The following is a 23,326-nucleotide window of genomic DNA, read 5'->3' as shown; positions in this document are numbered from 1 at the left end:
TAAAGAAACACAGCACACAAGTTGGATAATAGTTTATATTTATATATATATATATTATATTGTTTACTTAACAAACATGATAAATGCAATGTCTCCAAGTTAGCTGTAACAATAAAAATACAATATCTTTGTGTCCTTAAAGTACATAGAATTAAAACAGCAAAACGAAGAAAAAAAACAGAACCACCCGAAGTAGTTCACAGAGAGGTACAAATATACAGTACAAATCTATTTATTCAAAACCAGTACAAATAAAAACGCAACAAAATAGAGATATTAATGCTTTGTTAAAGTCAGGTAGGTGTGGGGTATTTCTAAGGGAGCACTTTCGGTCGACAACTCTAAGGCTTCTGATAAAGATCAATACATATTGGTACGGCCATACGATATTAAAACTCACGATACAAAGTTCATACAACCTGGATTATACTTGAGGATTGAATGTTACGTTTACATCATTGCATATATTTTGCAGATTTAGGCATTTAAAAAAAAAAGGAAAAAAAATCTGTTTGTATGTTTTTTTCAATAGTTGCACATCACATGAAAAGCAGTGTCCCCTTGTGGCAAAGAAAGTATAATGGCAAATCTGAAAATACAGACTTCTTTAAAACTTTGAACCGTTCTGATTGAACTAGACATCAGCGACACCAAAATCACCTAAATTCACCTTTTTGCAGTTCAATGTGAGATCAAACAGGAATTAGTTCACACGGGGAGTAGAAATCCCCACTGCCAACATCACAAAACATAATAAACCGTTACATTACCACCAATGGAAAGCTATCTGATTAACGCAGCCCGTCTGTCTCCATTTATTCACCTAGATTCAGCTGTCCAGAGACTGAGACCAAGCACAGGACACCAAACACGCTCCATGAATTCTAGGGGATGAAAAACTACTGATCGTGTGCAACAACAATGAAAAAAACATGAGTTTGTGTGAAAATAATGGATTGCCCTCCGTTGCAGACACTCTTCTCATCGTCTTGATAAGAGTGCAGAAAAGTGCTTTCCATTTACTCCACTTACGCACAGTGAAAAAACAGGAATTAAAAAGGCAAGTATGACGGAAAAAGTATTAAATATGTAACTGAATAGTTCATGACAAAAGAAAAGAAAATACAGAACAACACACGAACACAAAGTTGCAGATTTCATGGTTGAAGCGTCTGGGGCCGGAGAGAATTCACCGTCACTCCTTTTGAGAAATATGAAGATGAATTTCTGCTTACGGGCGTGACAAGAGTGTCAAAGCTCGACGTTTGTGATTTGCTCTTGAACAGCCTGAGAAGAGAACACGAGTCCAACAGAAGCATTCCATTGTTCCAACTTCACACATTGAACAAAGCAGAGTTTAAGGCATTATCAACAAGCGTCATCAAAGCGATCTATACAAAAAAAAAATACAGCTATCTACACAAACACACACCCATGATTCTGTGTGCTTTACATTTTGGAACTCTTCAATTTACCGACAGTTCTAAGCTCAAAACACTGTAAAAAGGAGGGAATTTAGTGCAATTACTTACAGCAACAGACTATCAGTGATGTGAATAATATTCATCGGACATCTTGGTAGGAGAAGTCGAGCGTCCCTGCTTAACATGGCACACACACACACACACACACACACACTGCTCAAAGCAGGAACCAAAACAAAACAAGGCTGATGGCAGTGCAGTCTCGCTGTGAGAGTCAACAGGCGGTCGAGTCTCAGGTGACACCGCTCGCACCATTTAAATCCCGCCAAACGCATCTCGATTTAAGATGCTGATGGTGCCAAAAATAATGCTGGACAAACGCATGAAAGTTGAAGAGATACTCGTGTCTTCGAGTAATTTGGCTTCAACCGCGTGGCGACGCGAGAAGATAAAAGTCGAGTCAGCGGTGTGCTGTGCGTGGGAAGATGGGGACGGGCCGAGCAACACAAATAGAAAGTAGCATAGCAGAAATACTGGTTTGTGTTCTTATAAAAAGGTCATTCAAAGCCAAAAAAAGAAAACCCTATCAGCAGTGTAAACGGACTGCGTCATCCCAACCTGCTTCAGAGAGCTCTACTTAAGACAATGAAGGGTACAACACTGAGGTTACTGCATAGGAAATGCCAACACTACATGAAATATGTTCGGGTATTATGTATATTGCTTACAGCATGAAACTAACTCGATGTGGCGATCTTCTGATGGTGAGATGTGTGCGTTTGGAAAAAATGAAAGCGAAGCACTTTAAAAAGGATCGGTTCACATTCTCAAGTCTATCTCAATACAATACGAACTCCATTTGCACACTGAAAGAATTATTAGTCGTCGTGATCATTCCTCCCATCCACAGCGGCCATGAAGAGAAACCGTGAAAGGCGTTAGGAAGGAGTCTTTGTCCAGCCAGTGTGGACAGGAGGGATGATTACAGCAGCCGAATAACTCTTTATGGGTGTATGAGAATGACCTGTAACAATATGAAGCGATCCTTTGAAGCTGCTCTTCATGACAGAACCAGAGGATACTCGTTCTCTCTGCTCACAGAGGTCCGGGCTGCGTCCTCCGAGGACAGATTTTAAACATTCCAGTGTCTGGGGGGGGGGGGGGGGGGGGGCCGATGGACAGTACCAGCACATTAGTCAGACACAAAGACCATGTACCGGATTCTTCTGTCTGCGCACGTCCAACGAGAGGAGATATAACAGGTAATGCAGGAAATATTCAAAACATATCAAATGTTTTGCCAGAGGCAAGTCCCAAGATCAGTGACGGGAAAGAAAAGCTGTGTGCGATTAACACTTTGAACTTGGAATGTGTGCATGAGGAATGCCGTCTGATCATTAAACTCCAAATGATTTTATGTGTGGTCTAATTGCACTTATTTTAAATTGAACCCGTGTTGGGTTTGTTTTTTTTCTCAGTGACAAAGATATAAATCTGTCAGGAGCAGGAAACTGCAGCATTCATCTTGGCTAATTTGTAAACAGGGTTAAAAATATAAGTCAGTTTTTTTTTTTTTTATCCCTCACCGCAAAAACAAACAATACTTCAAACATATTCCCTTCATAAAAAAACAACATCCACTGTACTGTGATTCCTATTAACAAGGTCAGTGTGAAATCAAAGATATTTTCTATGTGCAAGACAATCATCAGATACTCCAGATAAAGTATATCCGAGTACGAAAGTAAAGGACTGGATACGTTCAGAACAGAAAGACAGAAGAGGAGAACGATCACACGTAATTAGAGTCAAGCCTTTCTTGGAGATGCACTCGAGTAAAAACATAAGAACACTCCATCGGTGAGCCGGAGAACCAAAAGAGAAGCAGTTTCATCTGAAATGACTTCTTGAGGAATTTGTCACGCGTTGCTTTGTGTAGAAATACTGAAGCGTAGATTGAAAATGAACACCAGGATAGTGCATCAAGGCCGGTGTTAAGAGGGTCAGATGTCCCGCCTCGGATGGACAGAAAGGGGGGGGGGGGGGTACAGCCGCTTGCTGTAAAAATAACAATTAGAGCAAAGAGTAACTAGGACAAAGATAAAAACCTCGTCGTTGACTCACTACCCCTCCATTCTCCTGTGGTTTCAGGCTGAACAGAACCGCAGCCAGTCATGTGACAGGGTGGTCTCTCATTCCCACAGGTGCCTCCTCCTCGTCCTCCGTCAATTACTTTGTTTAAAAAGTCACCCGTCTGGTCTGGAAAGCTTAGAGGTATTGTGAGGAGGAGGGAGGGTGTCGCTCAGGATGTGAAGTGAGAAACAGTTAAAACACTGAGTGATGGAAACTTTCACCGATGGTACTGGAATGCACGATACCTCTAGTTATCAAAGAGAACAAAGCATTAGTCAAAACACACTTACACGTTAAGGCCCTAAACAAGAGGGTATGAGCAGAGTTTTGTTTTGAATGGCCACTGATTGATGAACAGACATGCTGATTGACTTATCACTATTTCGATTGTAAGACAAGTGCAACACTTGGCCTGAGAGAGGATCCCATTCATTGCAGAGCGGCCTTCTGAAAAGGGGGAGGGAGGGGGGGGGAGAGAGAGAGAGAGAGAGAGAGAGATAGCGGCAAGTTAGCGGCAACAGTGCCGACATCACCGCAGGAGCTGCCGATGTCAGCAACTCCACTTTTTTTTTTTTTTTGGCTAAATGCTTTTGAAGGAAACGGGATCTTAGGAATGGAGGAGAGAAAGGATCAACGGCTGGGATCTTTTTTTAAAAATAGATCAGAACCTGCAGAGTTGGTAGCTTCGCTGTGCTACAAACGTTCCTCGTAAGTCCTCGGTCTTCCAGAGAGACGGTTTGGTCAAAAAGGAAGCAAGAGTGTTCTGAATGCGATGGTTACCTCCAAGCATGGGTTATGAGGAAGTGATGACAAAAAGGAGGGAGGGAGGAAGAGGACTGCAGTGTGCAAGGACTATGGGAGGCATTTCATCCGCTACATACTTTTTACTCAGCTTGTGATGTCTCTGCTGGACCTCAGCTGGCTGGGAAACCACAGGCGCGTATCCTTTGGCTGAGTGACAACCGGACCGGACCTTCTCACCAGAGACCTTGTACTTTTGTATATTTTAGGTGTGCAAAATCTCAAACATTCTGAGGCTACATTCGCACTCTTTTTTTTTTCCTCTTTCTCTCCTTGTCAGACTCACTCGTGGCAGTCTCCTCTATGGCTGCTACCAAATGTGATGCTACTTCCCTGCGTTAGAGCGCCCCTCGATCGACAGTTTGACCTCCTGGGGGATGAAAGAGGGCCTCGTGTGGCCGGTGGTGCTTATTTGAGGGCGTGGCCCTTCGTCTCCCTTCATATTGTATCTTTGGAGGCCAGGTGAGGACCAGCGCCTCTGAGACGCACCTAGCGCAGCCTGCATCGCTCCCATCCCCACCCCTGCAAAAGCAGAGCCCTCTGTGTGCAAGTGGTAGCTGCTCTGGCTCCTCGGATGCTCTGCTGAGGTCCTACTTATTCTGATGGGCGACTCAGAGTGCCCGACAACCCCAAAATGTGTGGTTTCCTCCATATCTACCACATCTTGTTCCCCATCCCTCTGTCTTTCTCTGTGAATGCGGTCTGGCCTGAAATGAGACGGAGGCCTTGATTGTTGGGGGGCCGGAGGGCCCATGAGCTGGTGACTTGATGTGGCGTTGGTTTTGCTCAAAGTCCTGGACAGGTTCTGCTGTTTCTGTTGCTGCTGTGAATGATGGTGCTGGGGCTGTTTCTGCTGCTGGGGCTGAAGCTGCTGCTGCAGGGTGATGGACACGCACACGTCTCCTACTTGCAGATGATGGCAGGCCAGGCCGTAGAGCTGGGCCGTGCGCTCGGGGTTGCAGGACGACCAGCCTTGCCCGAACACAAAAAAAGGGTGCTCCGGGGGCACGTCGATGGTCACTTTGCTCTGCTGCTCCCCCACGGTGAAGTGAAGCGACACAAGACCCGGTCTCTGCTGGCTGGCACGGATGTCCACTACCATGCTGGAATCAATCTTGAGCCCCCCACTCACCTCGGCGCTCCGCACAAAGTCCTGAGTCTGGAGGTCCTCCACGCGCTTCAGTTCACCGGTAGCCAGCTGGATGATGGCTCCCTTCATGAAGTGTGACGGGTTGGAGGGAGCCGAGGCCGGAGCGAGGCTTTGAGCTAAGGCCTGAGCCACATCTGCTGCAGGCTGGACAGGGGGCTGCTGGGGCAGCTGCTGCTGAGCTGTGGTCAGCTCCGCCCTTTCAAGGAGGCACACTCTGGCTGAGGAATCGGAGGCTTTAAAGCTTGCGTTAGGGGAGGCCATGGTGGTAAACGCGTGGCTGGCTGAGGCATCATTAGCCTGTCCTAGGTAGTGTTGCTGTGGCGGTTGGGGGTGATGCTGCAGGTGATACTCCAAGGGTATAAGAACGGGTTGCCCGTTGGCAAGCATGACAGCATGGCCCGGTTGTCCCGCTTGCTGCTGGAGTCCGGTCACTCTGGGATCATTGTAACTCACAGCCTGGGTCGTGTACGCAGTCCGCCCGGAGATCACGCCCGTGCCCTCTCCATGGACATCTCTGGCTCTCTGGGCACCCTGAGAGAGGTTCAAGGGGGCAAAGGAGACCTCCTTTCGCACTCCACCATGGGAAGCCAAACGACCAACCACTTGCTGCACCTAATAGTGGATTAAGGGAATTTAGTGTTGGACAGATAACTTGTAATTTTGCTGAAACACACTTAATTTAAAACTTACAAAAAGACATTCAAATGTTTTTCCACAGCAGCAGACAGAATTATGGCATGAGAGGATGAAACATCTGTGTGGCTGAGTAAACCCTGATTTAACTGATTCATTGAGGTACCGAGGGCTTCAATGAGCATCTCCATGCAACCAAAAATAGCGTAGCTTTGGCACAAAGTAGAAATTGTGGCTGTGAGTGATTGCACAATTACATGCAGACCCACAGCACAAAGCAGAGTCTGTTAATAATAATGTAAACAACCGAAATTTCTATAACAATGTACTCGTATCATTATGCAAAGAAAAGGTGTGAGATATTAGTAAAAACTGTCATTTCTCATTATGTTGAAGTATTCCCGTCTGTATAAAACTTATAAAAGATATTTTATTGCTTGATCAACATGAGGATTATTTTTAAAAGCGTTGCCTTTTGGTACATTTACATGCTTCTGTCACTAGTCTGCTGCTGAAAGTTGGAACTATGGGAACAGAGATTAACAGGAGTCATAAATCCCATTAGGAGTCGTTCAGTGAGTCTCACCTCCAGGTCGATGTCTGGAGTGCTGCGCTGGCCAGGTGAGCTCCTGTCCTCCAGCCTTCGGTTCAGCGAGCCTCTGTCTTGGCTGTACTCCTGGGCTACAAAGTTGGATGCACCCTGCAGCAGACGTGCATTTCTGGCAGCGAAGGCCGAGTCAAGTACAAGCTCCCTAGCTCCCTGCTCTTTATCGCCTCCGTTCATCTCTGGGTCATTCTCCTGCTGGGCACTGTGGGGGTCTCTGGTGGCCCTGGCGCCCTGAGGGTGATAGTAGACGGGCATCCCCCGAGAGCTGAGCTCTGTCATGGGCAGGACTCCTACGTTACCGAGGTGCTGCTGGGCAGCTTGCTCTGAAGGCAGCATCAGCGGGACACCGCTGGATGCTGAAACTTTGGCAAAGGTATGAGCAGCGACCTGGGCCTGGGGAGGTGGGGACACAACACCTTCCTGTATGACGGATGGATAGGGAACAAGGTGGGACACAGCATGTTGCTGGGGAATAGTGCCTGAGGGAGAGATTAAGGATCCCGGGACAAAGCCAGGCGGTAGGGCATAAGGTAACGCTGCATAAGGGGAACTAACGAACTGGAGAGAGGAATGAGGGATCTGGGCATAACCGAGAGGAGGATAGGAAAGGCCTGGATGCTGCAGGAGAGAGGAGTGTACAGTGTAGGCTTGAGAGATGTGGCTTAACACTGGGTGGAGACTGGTAGGCGAGTAGGTAACAGACGGAAGAGCCACTTTGTAGAGCATACCGTACTGGTCAACTGGCACTGCTGGTATGCTATCAGAATTATCCACTCCATAATGAAGCCCCGGCTGAGCTCGCAGCCACTCTCCAGACGGGGCCCCTCCCTGAGTATCACTGTTGGTTGCACAGTTCTGGATAGAAACCACTTCATCTTCTCCAATACCACCACCACCACCACTACTACTACTGCCACCAGCCCCGACTCCTCCAGTAGTCCCTGCAGCTCCACTGCTGTTGCTAACTAGGAGGTCCCTCTTCTTAGGAGGCAGGCACTCCTGGTTGCGCTCCTGAGCTGGTTTCATAGCAATCCTCTGACCAAGCACGTGCCTTTACTGTACTACACAGGAACTGAAACTTGCAAGCCAGTCGGCCCGCATAGGAACCAGTTCTGAAATCACCGGGCTGACCTCGACTGCCAATTCACCTAGAACAAAGAAGAAAAATCAAAGTATCCGTTGGCACAATTCAAATCTTTTCTCACGGTGCGTACTGCACAGAAATGATTAATAGACATGTCAAATTAGATGAAGATTTTTTTAGTTTCAGGTTGGAAATGACGGCGCTGCTACACTCGTCTGTCACTGTAGAGACAGACATTGATGGAGAATGTTGTCATCAGTCTCTTTGACAGAGTGTATTTGAATAATAAACCATTAGACTGGCCCAAGATGAACTTCACCGGCTCGAGATATACAAGATAGTTGATTTTTCTCACCAGGGACACTCATTCTGCAGGTCCTTTAGTGGAACAAATAACAGTGAACTGCTCTGCTTTAGAATTATCTCAGTAAACCTGCTTACTGACCAGCACTAGATAGAAACCCCTGTTTTATAAACGTAGTTACAATTCAGTTTATTCCAGTTACCGCTACACTTCACTTCGCACTAAGTTAACTATGTTTACCGTTAGCTAGCTCAGTGGCTAACTTAGCTAAAGTTAGCTAGCGACTTGAGAGTCATCATTTTCTAGGAAACACAGTAAAGTGACAGCATGACACGTTATGCACCAACATTAATCGTAGATGCTGAGTTCAGATGATCGATAACGTTATACGAGGCATATTAGTTATCGCTATAATGCATCACTGGGCACCAGCCCAAAGGTTGCGGCTAGTTAGCTTCGCGGCTAACACAGCTACAACTAGCTAACGTTAACGTTAACTGACTCCAGTCCTGCTCGCAACTAACATGGCAACGCGCAGAAGGCCGATGAAAGAGGTCTCCGCTTTGCATCGTTGTGTGGACGTACCTCCAAATGTCATCGCGAACAGGCTGTTCTTCAAAAAAAGTTATGATATGCGGAGGGACAATTGAAGAAATCAAGGCAGAGGAGTCGAACCCATTTCGAAGCGAAGGCCAGCAGAGAGGCGCTCACCGATGACGCCACTAAGTTTATTGAATTTCCTGTTTTTTTTCTTCTCACGTACAAACATCCAGCACGTACACTAAAGAGCAGACATCAACATACGTTACGCTTTGCCTCCCTCCCCTCCCATTACTACATCCAACTAATATTTGTACTGTAGAACTGTAGATATTTGTCAAATATAATACTCTCGATGCCATTTTAATTCACATTTAAATGTGATTTTATCTCAGAAAGATATTTTAAAATCACTCACAATAGTGAACTTTACGAAAAAAATGCAACGGTAGTTAACTAAACCTCCGAGTTCATTTAAATGCATCAAATCTACATTGTGATGGTTGTATACAGTAGGGGGAGCTGGTGCCACGTGCACTGAAGAGGTTTCAGAGTGTTTGAATGCATCGGCCCCTTCAGCCTTAAAAATAAATAAATGTGGAAACCTCCTGCTGATAGTAACAATAATAATAACTGATAGAGACGTATCCACAGTAGATGTGACCTAGCTTTTCGTGTTACTCAAACTGACAAAGTTTTACTTTTCAAACTTAATTACAACACTGCAGGCCATCGCTCTCTCTCTCTCTCTCTCTCTCACATACACACACATCAAATTTGCTTCAAAATGAACACTTACAAATCAAAGTTTACTAGATTCTGGGGCAATACATTTGGTCAACACACATCTCTCACTCGTAGCTCTGGTGACTGGAAGTCCCTGTCATACTGGAGAGTATTTATTTGTGAACTTCACAATAGTTGTGCAGAACAAAATAAGCATTGATAAGAAAAGGAAAGTCCTCCTTTTTGTGTCCTTCGCCCTCCTCAAAGCCGCAAACCGTGACTTGAAACGTCCGCTCATTGTATATATTTGTGGATTATTTTGTCCAGTCTTTATTTTTTAAAGGAAACACTGAATAAATCATCTCATCCATCATTTACTCTCGTCATTTATTGTTGTTTAAAAAAAATTACCATTTCAAAAGATTGTTACAGGCTAATTGAAATCTAACTCTGCTCTAATAAAAGTAATTGTTTTATACATACAGTATATGTATGCAAAATTGTTAATTGTGATGCACCAGCTGGTATTTTGCTGGTGATTGAAATCAGGACAGTTTAAAGTATGGTCCTGGATGTGTTGACAGCATTGACGTTAACTTAAGGAAGGAAATTAAGAAGCTGGTAGTGCAAAATTGAGTTTTCATGTGATTTGATAGTAATGGTATTGTGAAGGACTTCTTTGGGAACAAAGAGATTCATTTTTTATTAATAATAGCAGAAGAAATATCTAAGTTGTAAAAGTAATAATAAAGATAGAACAGATTGATAAAACTAAATAAAGTATCACGGAATATTTGTACAAAAGTACAAAATATGAAGACTTGTAAACGCTGTAGCTGTTTGAGTTAGGGCGACATAAAGCGTAATGGTACTTTAAGATCACTTTCAAAAGCCGCACTTAAACATAACTCAGGATAATCAAATACTGCCAACTGAGAGCAGATAAAGGCTGAAGGAGCCTTTTCTCTTAACTTTATAGTTTGCATAGAGTTTGCATGTGAAGTCTTCCATCATTTAAATCCTGCAATATTTCATATTTGACCTCTTAAAAATTACAAAATTTGCGCAATGTTAATTATTTAATCGAAAGTTTTTCATAACACAAATGCAAATGTGATTTTGTACATTCAAGCACATGAACATGATAAATCATTTGTAAAATGTGACACTTTTAATGAGCGCAACAGCAAGAAAGCACATGACAAAATGAACAGTAATAATATTAAATATAATAGCACACAAAGTTATTTTGGCAGCAGTTTCAAATTTCCTTTTGTTAGACTGCTGAAGTCATGAAGGATGCCCACCTTCACGTGTGACCAGCAGATCACCACAGAGCGTATACAGTGAATAGTGAAATACACAATACACCTTTGACTTCATCCTTGAAGTTTTTGTTTTTATTAGTTCGTCCATCAACTTCTGACGAGACGACTATCGCCGAGCACGCAGTCCCACAGCCGACCTCTGCACCACAACTGCACACAAGACAGGGTTGAGTGTGTGTGTGTGAGTGTGTGTGTGTGTGTGTGTGCGTGTGTGTGTGTTATTGATACCAGCATATGTGTTTGCATGGCTCCTGCTTGGTGAATACAGGGCAAGTGCACAAATGTGGGTCACCCAAGCACACCTAAACAACACGAACAAACGTGGAGTAAGGATACAAAACCTGGTTTTAATGACCTGAGAAGAGAGCAGGAGTTTTGTTTTGAAACAAAATTTTGAACTGAGCAATGTTGGTTTTTAAAAAGCTGACTTTTCAAAATGAAACGGATTAATTTTCTTTCTTCAGGTCAAACGCGCCATAGAGCATTTGAAAGACTAAATTAAATTGAAATAAAGCAAAATATCTGATAAAAAAAGTAAACAACACTAACTAACAGTTCTTTGCACTACAGGCGCAATTTGATCAGTGGTCAAAAGGTTCTGAAAAGTACCAATTCCAATTATTAGGTACTGCAAAATTTGAAAGATTTAGGAAAAATAATCCATGGTTTTCTCTGACAAATGTTTTTTTCACATTATGTAAGATTCTGTACTTGTTTTCACATCCACTGCAACACATTTCAGGGATAAGTTTTATATAACCTAGTCATATGAATGCAAAATAAATGGCAGTGTTGATGAATATGAATATGTCATGAATATGATGAATATGTCAATGTATAATGTTTGAACCGCTCTTAGTCTGGGCTCTCCCCTGAGACCTGTTTGCCTTGGGAGACCCTACCAGGGTCCCCGGACAACATATAGCTCCCAGGATCACTGAGCCACGCAAACTCCTCCACCACGTTAAGGTGGCGATTCACGGAGGAGTATCAGTGTGTGCCTATGTGTGTGTCTGTGTGTGTGTGTGTGTGCGGGGGGAGGGGGGGGGGGGGATAGGGTAGAAGTATGTGTGTGTGTGTGTGTGTGTAGATAGGGTAGAAGTGTGTGTGTGTGTGTGTGTGTGTCTTCTCCCTCTCTTTCTCCTCTTTCCTGTCCTTCTTCAGGATCTTTTCGACCACTTTCCTGGCCTTCTTCTCCTCCTTCTTAAACTGTGCCTTCCCCTTGTCAGTTTGCAAATCACATCACGTGATGCAGCTCAGCCAATCAAATATGGCTATTCTGACAAGTTTCCTGACTCGAGTGAGATGTACACACACCGGGGGAGAGACGAGGAAAGAGAAGGAAGAGCAGGAGAATAATGCTTGAGTCAGAGAAGTTATTTCACATAACGTTCTCCAAAAAGAGAAAAGTGGTCAAAGAGACCAGAGTCTTGAACCAAGAATGAACAGACTCTTATAGGTTCATTCTTCACACGGACAGTTTATAACCAGTGTGTCTCCAGTACGTCGCATATGTTTAGAGACAGTGACGATTAATAAAAGCGGTAAATGAAGCGACACTACCAGACAAAGCACAACTCAAGTTGAGCAAATGTTGCCACTCACATAAATATACAAAATAAAACTAAGGCCGGGTAGGTTAGGGTAGAAGTGGGGATAGGTTAGAAGTGGGGATGAGTGAGGAGAAGAGAAAGGATGTTGCTTCTCTTTTCTACTTCCTCTCCTCTCTCTTCTCCATCAATTTCTTTTCTTTCTTTTGCCTTTTCACTTCCTCCTTTTCTCTTTCCTCATTGTCCTTCTTCTCCTTCTTCTGTCTTTTCAATTCCTCCTTTTCTCTCTTCTTGTTCTCTTCCATCTCTTTCTTCTCCCTCTTCTCCTCCTCCTTCCTCTCCTTCTTCAGCGTATTTTCCGCCTCCTTCCTCTCCTCCTTCAGCGTATTTTCCGCCTCCTTCCTGGCCTTCTTCTCCTCCTTCTTAATCTGCGCCTTCTCCTTGTCAGTTTGTTGGGCGAGCACTTGAAGCCTGAGGTTATCTACCTGGAGGTCAGCGTTTTCTGTCTGGAAGCTCTCCTCCTTTGCAACAAGTTCGCTTCTCATCCGATCTTCCAGAGCCGTGAGTTTTATTTTCCACTCCGCCTCGCTCCAGATGAGCTCGCTGTCTTTCTGAGTAGCGTAGCTCTCCAGGTCCAGGATGGTCTGCTTCTTCTGCTCCTTTTCAAACTGCTCCTTCTCCTTGTCAGTTTGTTTGGTGAGCTCTCGAAGGCTGATGTTATGTTCCTGGAGGTCAGCGTTTTGCTGTGTCAGGAGCTTGATGTCGTCCTCCTTTTGGTTGCGCCACTCCTCCTCCAGCTGTCTGCTCTGTCTCTGCAGATCCTGCTCTCTCTGGAAGCTCTCCTCAATTGCAGCAAGTTCGCTTCTCATCCGATCTGCCAGAGCCGTGAGTTTTATTTTCCAGTCCGCCTCGCTCCGGATGAGCTCGCTGTCTTTCTGAGTAGCGTAGCTCTCCAGGTCCAGGATGGTCAGCTTCTTCTGCTCCTTTTCAAACTGCTCCTTCCCCTTGTCAGTTTGTTTGGTGAGCTCTCGAAGGCTGATGTTATGTTCCTGGAGCGTTTTAGCGTAGCTCTCCAGGTCCAGGATGGTCTGCTTCAGCAAGTTCTGTTCCTCAGTTTCGAATTTTGCCTCCGTGGCCATCATCTCGTTGTTCTCTTTCAAGGACTTTACAACCTGGTTGAACTCGGCATTCTCGTTCTGCTTTTCAAGCAGTCTTTGATTAAGAGAAAGGATAATTTCGTCCTTCTTCTTCTCTGTGACCACCTTTTCTTTTTTTCTAAGCTCTAGCTCTGACTTGAAAGCATCGATTATTTGCTTTTTCTCACGGTTCCAAATGCGCTCTTCTGAGGCCATCCGCTTCTTCATGGCAAGAATTTCTGATTTCTTAACCCTGATTATTTCCAGTTTCTCATTGTCCCAAGTGAGCTCTTTGCTGGCCATCTGCTTCTTCATGTCAACAATTTCTGCTGCCTGCCTTTCACAGAGAACCCTGATTCTTTTCTGTTCCTCACGGTCCAAAATTAGCTCTTTGGCGGCCATTTTCTCCTTCAAGGCAACACTTGTTGATGCCTGCTCGTTGTCTGTCTTTTGAAAGTCCATTTTGGCTGTTCTCAAGTCCTGTATTTTTTCACAATGGTAATGCGCTATTGTTGCTTGAGTGCTACTTTGAGTATGTCTCTCTGATGGATGTCAAATGATAACTAAGTTTCCCAGAGGATTTGAGGTACCTATATCAACTTCATCAAAGGCGGTTAAAGAATTCCGTGACATCACTAAACATGACATCATCATGTTCTAGAATGTCAATGCAGTCAGTGTCATCCTAGAACCTTATTCTAGAACATTCTAGAATGTTATTGACATCCGGCCCGACACGTCATTTTATGTGGCCCGCGAATCCGCCAGCAAAAAAAAAAAAAAAAAAAAAAAATTATTTTTATTATTATTTTTTTTTTTACAAAAATTAAAAGTTAGATGTGAAAATAAAAATATCCCCATGGTCGAAATTATGAGATAGAAAGTCGAAGTGATGAGATAGCATGTTGTCTGTGTGCCGACATTAAAACGATCACAACAGGTGGACAGGAGATGCAACAACCCATAAAGAGGATTTACAACAAGTGATCGTGTCTTTCTCAACATGCGTACTTCTCTGCACTTGTAAACTCGTGGACTTGTGAAACGTCATCAGTCTCAGCCCAAGTACTGTTCCAATTCAAAGTTCACATCGAGCGGAGATGTTTGAGTATAAAAAAACTTTGAGTTGAGCCATTCGCGCCGCCGGTCTCACCGGGGGCTATTTGTGTTCATTCGCACTGGACGCGTCGGAGAGGGGGCGGGGCTTATCGCCCTGAAAGCCGTTCAACTGTCCGCCATTAACCATGGAAAAAATAACCTCTATTTCTGCTTAGTACGTGTTGTGGAAGTCACAGATATCCCGGGAAACTAAACTAAATATGTTAGGAGTGGTTACATTTACAACCGGCCCTTTGAGGGCGACCGTGATGCTGATGTGGCCCCAGAGTGAAAATGAGTTTGACACCCCTGTTCTAGAGCATTTGTTGATGTCATGTTTGTTCCGAATGGTGGTCACATGACTACACTTGGTCACATGACTTCTCCAGACTAAAAAACCTGCAAAATAGAATTACAAAAAGGGATAGGCTACAGAAAATATATTGTATTAATAAAAGGTTTGTCTTCCTCTATAATCTTCCTCTACTCAAACTGACAAAGTTTTACTTTTCAAACTTAATTACAACACTGCAGGCCATCGCTCTCTCTCTCTCTCACATACACACACATCAAATTTGCTTCAAAATGAACACTTACAAATCAAAGTTTACTAGATTCTGGGGCAATACATTTGGTCAACACACATCTCTCACTCGTAGCTCTGGTGACTGGAAGTCCCTGTCATACTGGAGAGTATTTATTTGTGAACTTCACAATAGTTGTGCAGAACAAAATAAGTATTGATAAGAAAAGGAAAGTCCTCCTTTTTGTGTCCTACACCCTCCTCAAAGCCGCAAACCGTGACTTGAAACGTCCGCTCATTGTATATATTTGTGGATTATTTTGTCCAGTCTTTATTTTTTAAAGGAAACACTGAATAAATCATCTCATCCATCATTTACTCTCGTCATTTATTGTTGTTTAAAAAAAATTACCATTTCAAAAAATTGTTACAGGCTAATTGAAATCTAACTCTGCTCTAATAAAAGTAATTGTTTTATACATACAGTATATGTATGCAAAATTGTTAATTGTGATGCACCAGCTGGTATTTTGCTGGTGATTGAAATCAGGACAGTTTAAAGTATGGTCCTGGATGTGTTGACAGCATTGACGTTAACTTAAGGAAGGAAATTAAGAAGCTGGTAGTGCAAAATTGAGTTTTCATGTGATTTGATAGTCATGGTATTGTGAAGGACTTCTTTGGGAACAAAGAGATTCATTTTTTATTAATAATAGCAGAAGAAATATCTAAGTTGTAAAAGTAATAATAAAGATAGAACAGATTGATAAAACTAAATAAAGTATCACGGAATATTTGTACAAAAGTACAAAATATGAAGACTTGTAAACGCTGTAGCTGTTTGAGTTAGGGCGACATAAAGCGTAATGGTACTTTAAGATCACTTTCAAAAGCCGCACTTAAACATAACTCAGGATAATCAAATACTGCCAACTGAGAGCAGATAAAGGCTGAAGGAGCCTTTTCTCTTAACTTTATAGTTTGCATAGAGTTTGCATGTGAAGTCTTCCATCATTTAAATCCTGCAATATTTCATATTTGACCTCTTAAAAATTACAAAATTTGCGCAATGTTAATTATTTAATCGAAAGTTTTTCATAACACAAATGCAAATGTGATTTTGTACATTCAAGCACATGAACATGATAAATCATTTGTAAAATGTGACACTTTTAATGAGCGCAACAGCAAGAAAGCACATGACAAAATGAACAGTAATAATATTAAATATAATAGCACACAAAGTTATTTTGGCAGCAGTTTCAAATTTCCTTTTGTTAGACTGCTGAAGTCATGAAGGATGCCCACCTTCACGTGTGACCAGCAGATCACCACAGAGCGTATACAGTGAATAGTGAAATACACAATACACCTTTGACTTCATCCTTGAAGTTTTTGTTTTTATTAGTTCGTCCATCAACTTCTGACGAGACGACTATCGCCGAGCACGCAGTCCCACAGCCGACCTCTGCACCACAACTGCACACAAGACAGGGTTGAGTGTGTGTGTGTGAGTGTGTGTGTGTGTGTGTGTGCGTGTGTGTGTGTTATTGATACCAGCATATGTGTTTGCATGGCTCCTGCTTGGTGAATACAGGGCAAGTGCACAAATGTGGGTCACCCAAGCACACCTAAACAACACGAACAAACGTGGAGTAAGGATACAAAACCTGGTTTTAATGACCTGAGAAGAGAGCAGGAGTTTTGTTTTGAAACAAAATTTTGAACTGAGCCATGTTGGTTTTTAAAAAGCTGACTTTTCAAAATGAAACGGATTAATTTTCTTTCTTCAGGTCAAACGCGCCATAGAGCGTTTGAAAGACTAAATTAAATTGAAATAAAGCAAAATATCTGATAAAAAAAGTAAACAACACTAACTAACAGTTCTTTGCACTACAGGCGCAATTTGATCAGTGGTCAAAAGGTTCTGAAAAGTACCAATTCCAATTATTAGGTACTGCAAAATTTGAAGGATTTAGGAAAAATAATCCATGGTTTTCTCTGACAAATGTTTTTTTCACATTATGTAAGATTCTGTACTTGTTTTCACATCCACTGCAACACATTTCAGGGATAAGTTTTATATAACCTAGTCATATGAATGCAAAATAAATGGCAGTGTTGATGAATATGAATATGTCATGAATATGATGAATATGTCAATGTATAATGTTTGAACCGCTCTTAGTCTGGGCTCTCCCCTGAGACCTGTTTGCCTTGGGAGACCCTACCAGGGTCCCCGGACAACATATAGCTCCCAGGATCACTGAGCCACGCAAACTCCTCCACCACGTTAAGGTGGCGATTCACGGAGGAGTATCAGTGTGTGCCTATGTGTGTGTCTGTGTGTGTGTGTGTGTGCGGGGGGGAGGGGGGGGGGGGATAGGGTAGAAGTATGTGTGTGTGTGTGTGTGTGTGTAGATAGGGTAGAAGTGTGTGTGTGTGTGTGTGTGTGTAGACAGGATAGAAGTGGGGATAGGATAGAAGTGGGGATGGGTGAAGAGAAGAGAAAGGATGTTGCTTCTCTCTTTTCTACTTCCTCTCCTTCTCTCTCTTCTCCATCAATTTATTTTCTTTCTTTTGCCTTTTCACTTCCTCCTTTTCTCTTTCCTCATTGTCCTTCTTCTCCTTCTTCTGTCTTTTCAATTCCTCCTTTTCTCTCTTCTTGTTCTCTTCCATCTCTTTCTTCTCCCTCTTCTCCTCCTCCTTCCTCTCCTTCTTCAGCGTATTTTCCGCCTCCTTCCTCTCCTCCTTCAGCGTATTTTCCGCCTCCTTCCTGGCCTTCTTCTCCTCCTTCTTAATCTGCGCCTTCTCCTTGTCAGTTTGTTGGGCGAGCACTTGAAGCCTGAGGTTATCTACCTGGAGGTCAGCGTTTTCTGTCTGGAAGCTCTCCTCCTTTGCAGCAAGTTCGCTTCTCATCCGATCTTCCAGAGCCGTGAGTTTTATTTTCCACTCCGCCTCGCTCCGGATGAGCTCGCTGTCTTTCTGAGTAGCGTAGCTCTCCAGGTCCAGGATGGTCTGCTTCTTCTGCTCCTTTTCAAACTGCTCCTTCTCCTTGTCAGTTTGTTTGGTGAGCTCTCGAAGGCTGATGTTATGTTCCTGGAGGTCAGCGTTTTGCTGTGTCAGGAGCTTGATGTCGTCCTCCTTTTGGTTGCGCCACTCCTCCTCCAGCTGTCTGCTCTGTCTCTGCAGATCCTGCTCTCTCTGGAAGCTCTCCTCCTTTGCAGCAAATTCGCTTCTCATCCGATCTTCCAGAGCCGTGAGTTTTATTTTCCACTCCGCCTCGCTCCGGATGAGCTCGCTGTCTTTCTGAGTAGCATAGCTCTCCAGGTCCAGGATGGTCTGCTTCAGCAAGTTCTGTTCCTCAGTTTCGAATTTTGCCTCCGTGGCCATCATCTCGTTGTTCTCTTTCAAGGACTTTACAACCTGGTTGAACTCGGCATTCTCGTTCTGCTTTTCAAGCAGTCTTTGATTAAGAGAAAGGATAATTTCGTCCTTCTTCTTCTCTGTGACCACCTTTTCTTTTTTTCTAAGCTCTAGCTCTGACTTGAAAGCATCGATTATTTGCTTTTTCTCACGGTTCCAAATGTGCTCTTCTGAGGCCATCCGCTTCTTCATGGCACGAATTTCTGATTTCTTAACCCTGATTATTTCCAGTTTCTCATTGTCCCAAGTGAGCTCTTTGCTGGCCATCTGCTTCTTCATGTCAACAATTTCTGCTGCCTGCCTTTCACAGAGAACCCTGATTCTTTTCTGTTCCTCACGGTCCAAAATTAGCTCTTTGGCGGCCATTTTCTCCTTCAAGGCAACACTTGTTGATGCCTGCTCGTTGTCTGTCTTTTGAAAGTCCATTTTGGCTGTTCTCAAGTCCTGTATTTTTTCACAATGGTAATGCGCTATTGTTGCTTGAGTGCTACTTTGAGTATGTCTCTCTGATGGATGTCAAATGATAACTAAGTTTCCCAGAGGATTTGAGGTACCTATATCAACTTCATCAAAGGCGGTTAAAGAATTCCGTGACATCACTAAACATGACATCATCGAAGGCTCTAGAATGTCAATGCAGTCAGTGTCATTCTAGAACCTTATTCTAGAACATTCTAGAATGTTATTGACATTTTAGAATGTTATTGACATTCTAGAGCATTTGTTGATGTCATGTTTGTTCCGAATGGTGGTCACATGACTACACTTGGTCACATGACTTCTCCAGACTAAAAAACCTGCAAAATAGAATTACAAAAAGGGATAGGCTACAGAAAATATATTGTATTAATAAAAGGTTTGTCTTCCTCTATAATCTTCCTCTACTTGTCTGTGACAGTTTCATTTTTTGCTGACATCTTTAAATAAATAAATAAATATCGGACTACAGACATGACAGGTCACTCTAGTCACACATAACCGTGGCTGGATTAGGCTACAGGGAGCACATACTGACCCAAATGTCTATGCTGGATTCAGTTTTCTGTGTGTGAATTGCTCTGTGGTAGTAGGATGGGGAAAAAAAACTTTAAAAAAAATTTAGCAATGTGCAAGTTGCAAGCAAAAAAATATAAATGATGTGCATATGTGTTACTGCAAGTTAATAAACACGTTTGTTGACATTTGTTTTGCTGCTGTTGTTTTTGTTAACTGTCCTCTGCCTTATTGCAATCCAGGCTCTTGTCTCTACTAGAAAGATTCATTGAGAAATAAATAAATATACATAAATGTATATGTATATATATTTACTGAATCTCTCTCTCTCTCAATTTCGTTTCCAATACAGATTTGTTGTATTAGAATAAGCAGAGACGGGTTGTGTAATGTTTACAACTCATAGCTGCACTGAAAGATAAAATAAAAATAACTAGTATCAATCAAATAAAAAAGATATTATATATAAGATAAAATAATTCATATTTCTCTCTTTCTGTCTTGGCTAATCGCACGCACTCACTCACGCACGCGTCACTGAATGCCATGGAAACGGACTGACAACCGAGGTTACTTAAGGCCTCAGAACGTTCTGATCGCTCACTCTGCACTTGGACCTGAGCGTAAACACCTCTTGGACATACCGTGGAGAGCCGACTCTTTGAGTTTTTAACTTCTTGAGAAAAGCTATCTTGATACAAAACTTGTTGGAGAAACTACTGGATCGCTACTCGTGGACAACAGAAGCACCTGAAAGATCTTCGGCTGAAGGAGAAGCACCTGCGGGGAGTGTGCGGTGAGAGATGGACCATCCCTCTGCGGGTAAGTTCACTTTTACATTTATTTTAGCATTTTTCTTTTGATTCACCCCCTTCAAAGCATTTAAAGCATTCTCCGTTTAGAAATCAGTGAAAGGTGAACAGTTGACACTGTAGTATCAGGCCTGTCGGAAACAGACACTCGTGTAAACTGATTATTCGAGTGACAGAATGTCTTAAATGTTGCGGGACATCTGTGGAATGTGTTCACAATAGTGTAGATGTGTAATTAAACACCGTTATTTTGGTTTGAAGGCATCAAATCTTCCTATTTTAACATTAAAATGTATATTTCTGAAAATAGAACGCTTTCATAAAATGCTAAATAAATGCTGAAGTTGTGTAACCATATGGAACGATTAGAGGCGAGTGTCAGGACATAGCCCACGTCATCAAACCAGGACACGATGCGACCCAGAGTGGGTTTGACTGTTGAAACCTGAGTTATTGAACAAACATCTGATCCTTTGACGTTATCATATTCCATAAACTATTTCTCTAATATTTAGCTTTGAGATGCGCTTTGCTCGTTGTTGTGGTATTTGGTTTTCGAGGGACAAGAGAGCGATCCGTTAAGTAACTACGGGCTGCATGTGCGCGTGCTGCATCTCCTCCACGCGCTGTGATATGCAACTCATAAACAGGGAGAATAATGAATTATAAACTAAAGAGGTTAGTCATGTTGGATGAATGTAGACACGTTTCACTGTGCGTCGCTAGTTCAACAAATACGTTCACGCTGTTTATTGCAAGCCATTGACCGTTTCGTCCACACAAATGCAAAATAAACGTCTTTGTCCAGAGCTCACAAGTACTCAACAGTCGTTAATTGACCTGCTGACTGACTGATTAGCAGCAACGAGTGAAAAGCCCGTACGTAAAAGCGCGTGGCCAGCTGCTCCTCTCACCCTACTCTGTTGTTTCGGACATATAATAATAACAGTCATAAGGATAATATCTACAACGACAATAATAATATTTATTGCTTTTATCATTATTAATATAGTTGTGTTATGTGTTCAAACTAACAGAGGCAGAGCTGCACTATAAATGCTATAAATGTTTAAAGGTGAACCCTCTTGTGTGTTGGGGACTTTATGTGAGTTGTGTAGTACTGCAGTTACTTTATGGCTCTGTCGTGTTTTCTAATTTGAACTTTGATTATTGCTTCATGTAATCCAGAAATATTTCATGTTATGAGAAATCCTGACAGTTTAAATGTTTCCCTCTCAGCTGGTGTCGACTACGTCGTGGAATGTCCTGTACAAGACGGCCTCCCTGAAGTCATCAGGATCCTCGACGACGATGACCAAGTATGTGATCTCCCGATCCTGATTTCTTGCGTTGTGGGTGGAGTTCAGGTGGAGCCCGGCATTGTGGGTGGAGGTCAGGTGGAGCCAGGCGTGGTGGGTGGAGGTCAGTTGGAGCCCCTCGTGGTGGGTGGAGGTCAGATGGAGCTCGTCATTGTGGGTGGAGTTCAGGAGCTCCACCATATGCGGGTGTTGATTCAGGTGTTCTTCGAGGACGTGGAGAACATGGAGGACGAGGATATGGAGGACGAGGACGGCAACGATTCCGGGTACGAAGACTCCTGCGATGACCTGCCGGAAGTGGATGATGAGGAGGAAGATGATCATGAACAGGCCCGTGTTCGTTTCGCTCGACGTCCTCAAGATGCTCCGCCCCCAGTCCCCCAGAGGTCAGAAGAGTCCACCAAGAGGAGCAGGGAAGAGGACCGCACGGAGCAGGCGAGTGTGAAGAGGCAGAGGACCGGTGAGGACGACCACGAGGACGCGACCCCCTCCACTTCAGGCCTTGGATCCTCCATGAAGAGGACCAGAGAAGAGGACGACAGGGAGTCGGCGCCCTCCACTTCAGGCTTCGGTCCCTCCACAAAGAAGAGCCGGGCAGATGACTACATATGTCTTCCACCCTTCCCTCCAGGCCTCAGGTTCCCCCCATACAGAAGATACTGGCAGCCGGCTGAAGACAGCGACTCGGATTGAGACCGACAGCATGTTTGCTGCAGGATTATAAAACCTTTGCGTCTGGCAGGACTGATAAAGCACCAGACAGCCTTCCCTTGCGTCTGGCAGGGTTGGCGATAGGCAGCATCTTGCAGCAGAGCTTTTAAATATCTCTTCCTTGTTGATTTTCCATTTGAAAAATGGTTGATGCTCGACGCAGAAACCAGAGGTAAGTTAGCAGTGAAGATTCTGTCACGGGAGTTCAAGATCAGGACCCAATAGCAAGACTACAGGACACAGAATCTGGTAAAACAGATTTAATTTTACCAACATAAAGGACAGGAATGTGTGGAGCCCGTGGTCCGACACAGGGTGCAGGCCGGATCGACTGTGTGATGTCCCGTGGATCGACACCGGAGAGGAGAGCAGGGGGAACACGGGTAACACACAACTGATCAGACAGGGATCCTGACAGGTTGTTCACTTTACTCACGACTCTGATTGAGACCGACAGCATGTTTGCTGCAGGATTGTAAAACCTTTGCGTCTGGCAGGACTGATAAAGCACCAGACAGCCTTCCCTTGCGTCTGGCGGGGTTGGCAATCGGCAGCATCCTGCAGCAGAGCTTTTTAATATCTCTTCTTTCTTGATTTTCCATTTGAAAAATGGTTGATGCTGGACGCAGAGTAAGTGAGCAGTGAAGATTCTGTCACGGGAGTTCAAGATCAGGACCCAATAGCAAGACTACAGGACACAGAATCTGGTAAAACAGATTTTATTTTACCAACAAAAGTCTTCCACTCCTGTCTGTCCTGGGCGAGTCGCTGGATGGTGCCCCATGAGTGGTTTAGGCTCTGCATCTCCTTCTCCACAGTTCTTCTCCGTGTGTTTCTTGGTCGGCCTCTTTTTCTTTTCCCTTCTGGTGTCCAATGTAAGGCTGTTCTTGTAATATCAGCAGGATCTTTTCTCAACACATGTCCCATCCATCCCCATCTTCTGCTCATTAGTATGGTCTCCATGCATTTTTGTTGGCATTTGTCATACAGTTCTTTATTTTAAATGGTGTTTGGCCAGAAAATGTGCA

At 43.5% G+C, this 23,326-nt stretch overlaps 1 protein-coding gene across 1 annotated transcript; it reads right to left on the bottom strand.

Annotated features, from left to right (window-relative positions):
- Nucleotides 1-4,139: 4,139 nt before the first annotated feature.
- Nucleotides 4,140-8,822, bottom strand: atxn1l (ataxin 1-like). Its single transcript, XM_079295628.1, has 3 exons — nucleotides 8,722-8,822; nucleotides 6,728-7,896; nucleotides 4,140-6,120 (listed from the first exon to the last, which is right to left on the bottom strand). Exons 2-3 carry the CDS (start codon nucleotides 7,772-7,774, stop codon nucleotides 4,684-4,686), a joined length of 2,484 nt encoding a protein of 827 aa, XP_079151754.1. The 5' UTR covers nucleotides 7,775-7,896; nucleotides 8,722-8,822; the 3' UTR covers nucleotides 4,140-4,683.
- Between the last annotated feature and the right edge of the window lie 14,504 nt (nucleotides 8,823-23,326).

The sequence above is a fragment of the Melanostigma gelatinosum genome (genome assembly GCF_949748355.1).
Source record: "Melanostigma gelatinosum genome assembly, chromosome: 2".
NCBI lineage: Eukaryota > Metazoa > Chordata > Actinopteri > Perciformes > Zoarcidae > Melanostigma > Melanostigma gelatinosum.
This window is presented reverse-complemented; position numbering and strand designations above follow the sequence as displayed.

Excerpts from the sequence above, each read along its gene's own strand:
- atxn1l (XM_079295628.1), bottom strand. The coding sequence starts at position 7,774 with ATGAAACCAGCTCAGGAGCGCAACCAGGAGTGCCTGCCTCCTAAGAAG. Across the intron at positions 6,121-6,727 it reads CTCCAGACATCGACCTGGAG|GTGCAGCAAGTGGTTGGTCG; the intron begins GTGAGACTCACT and ends ATCCACTATTAG.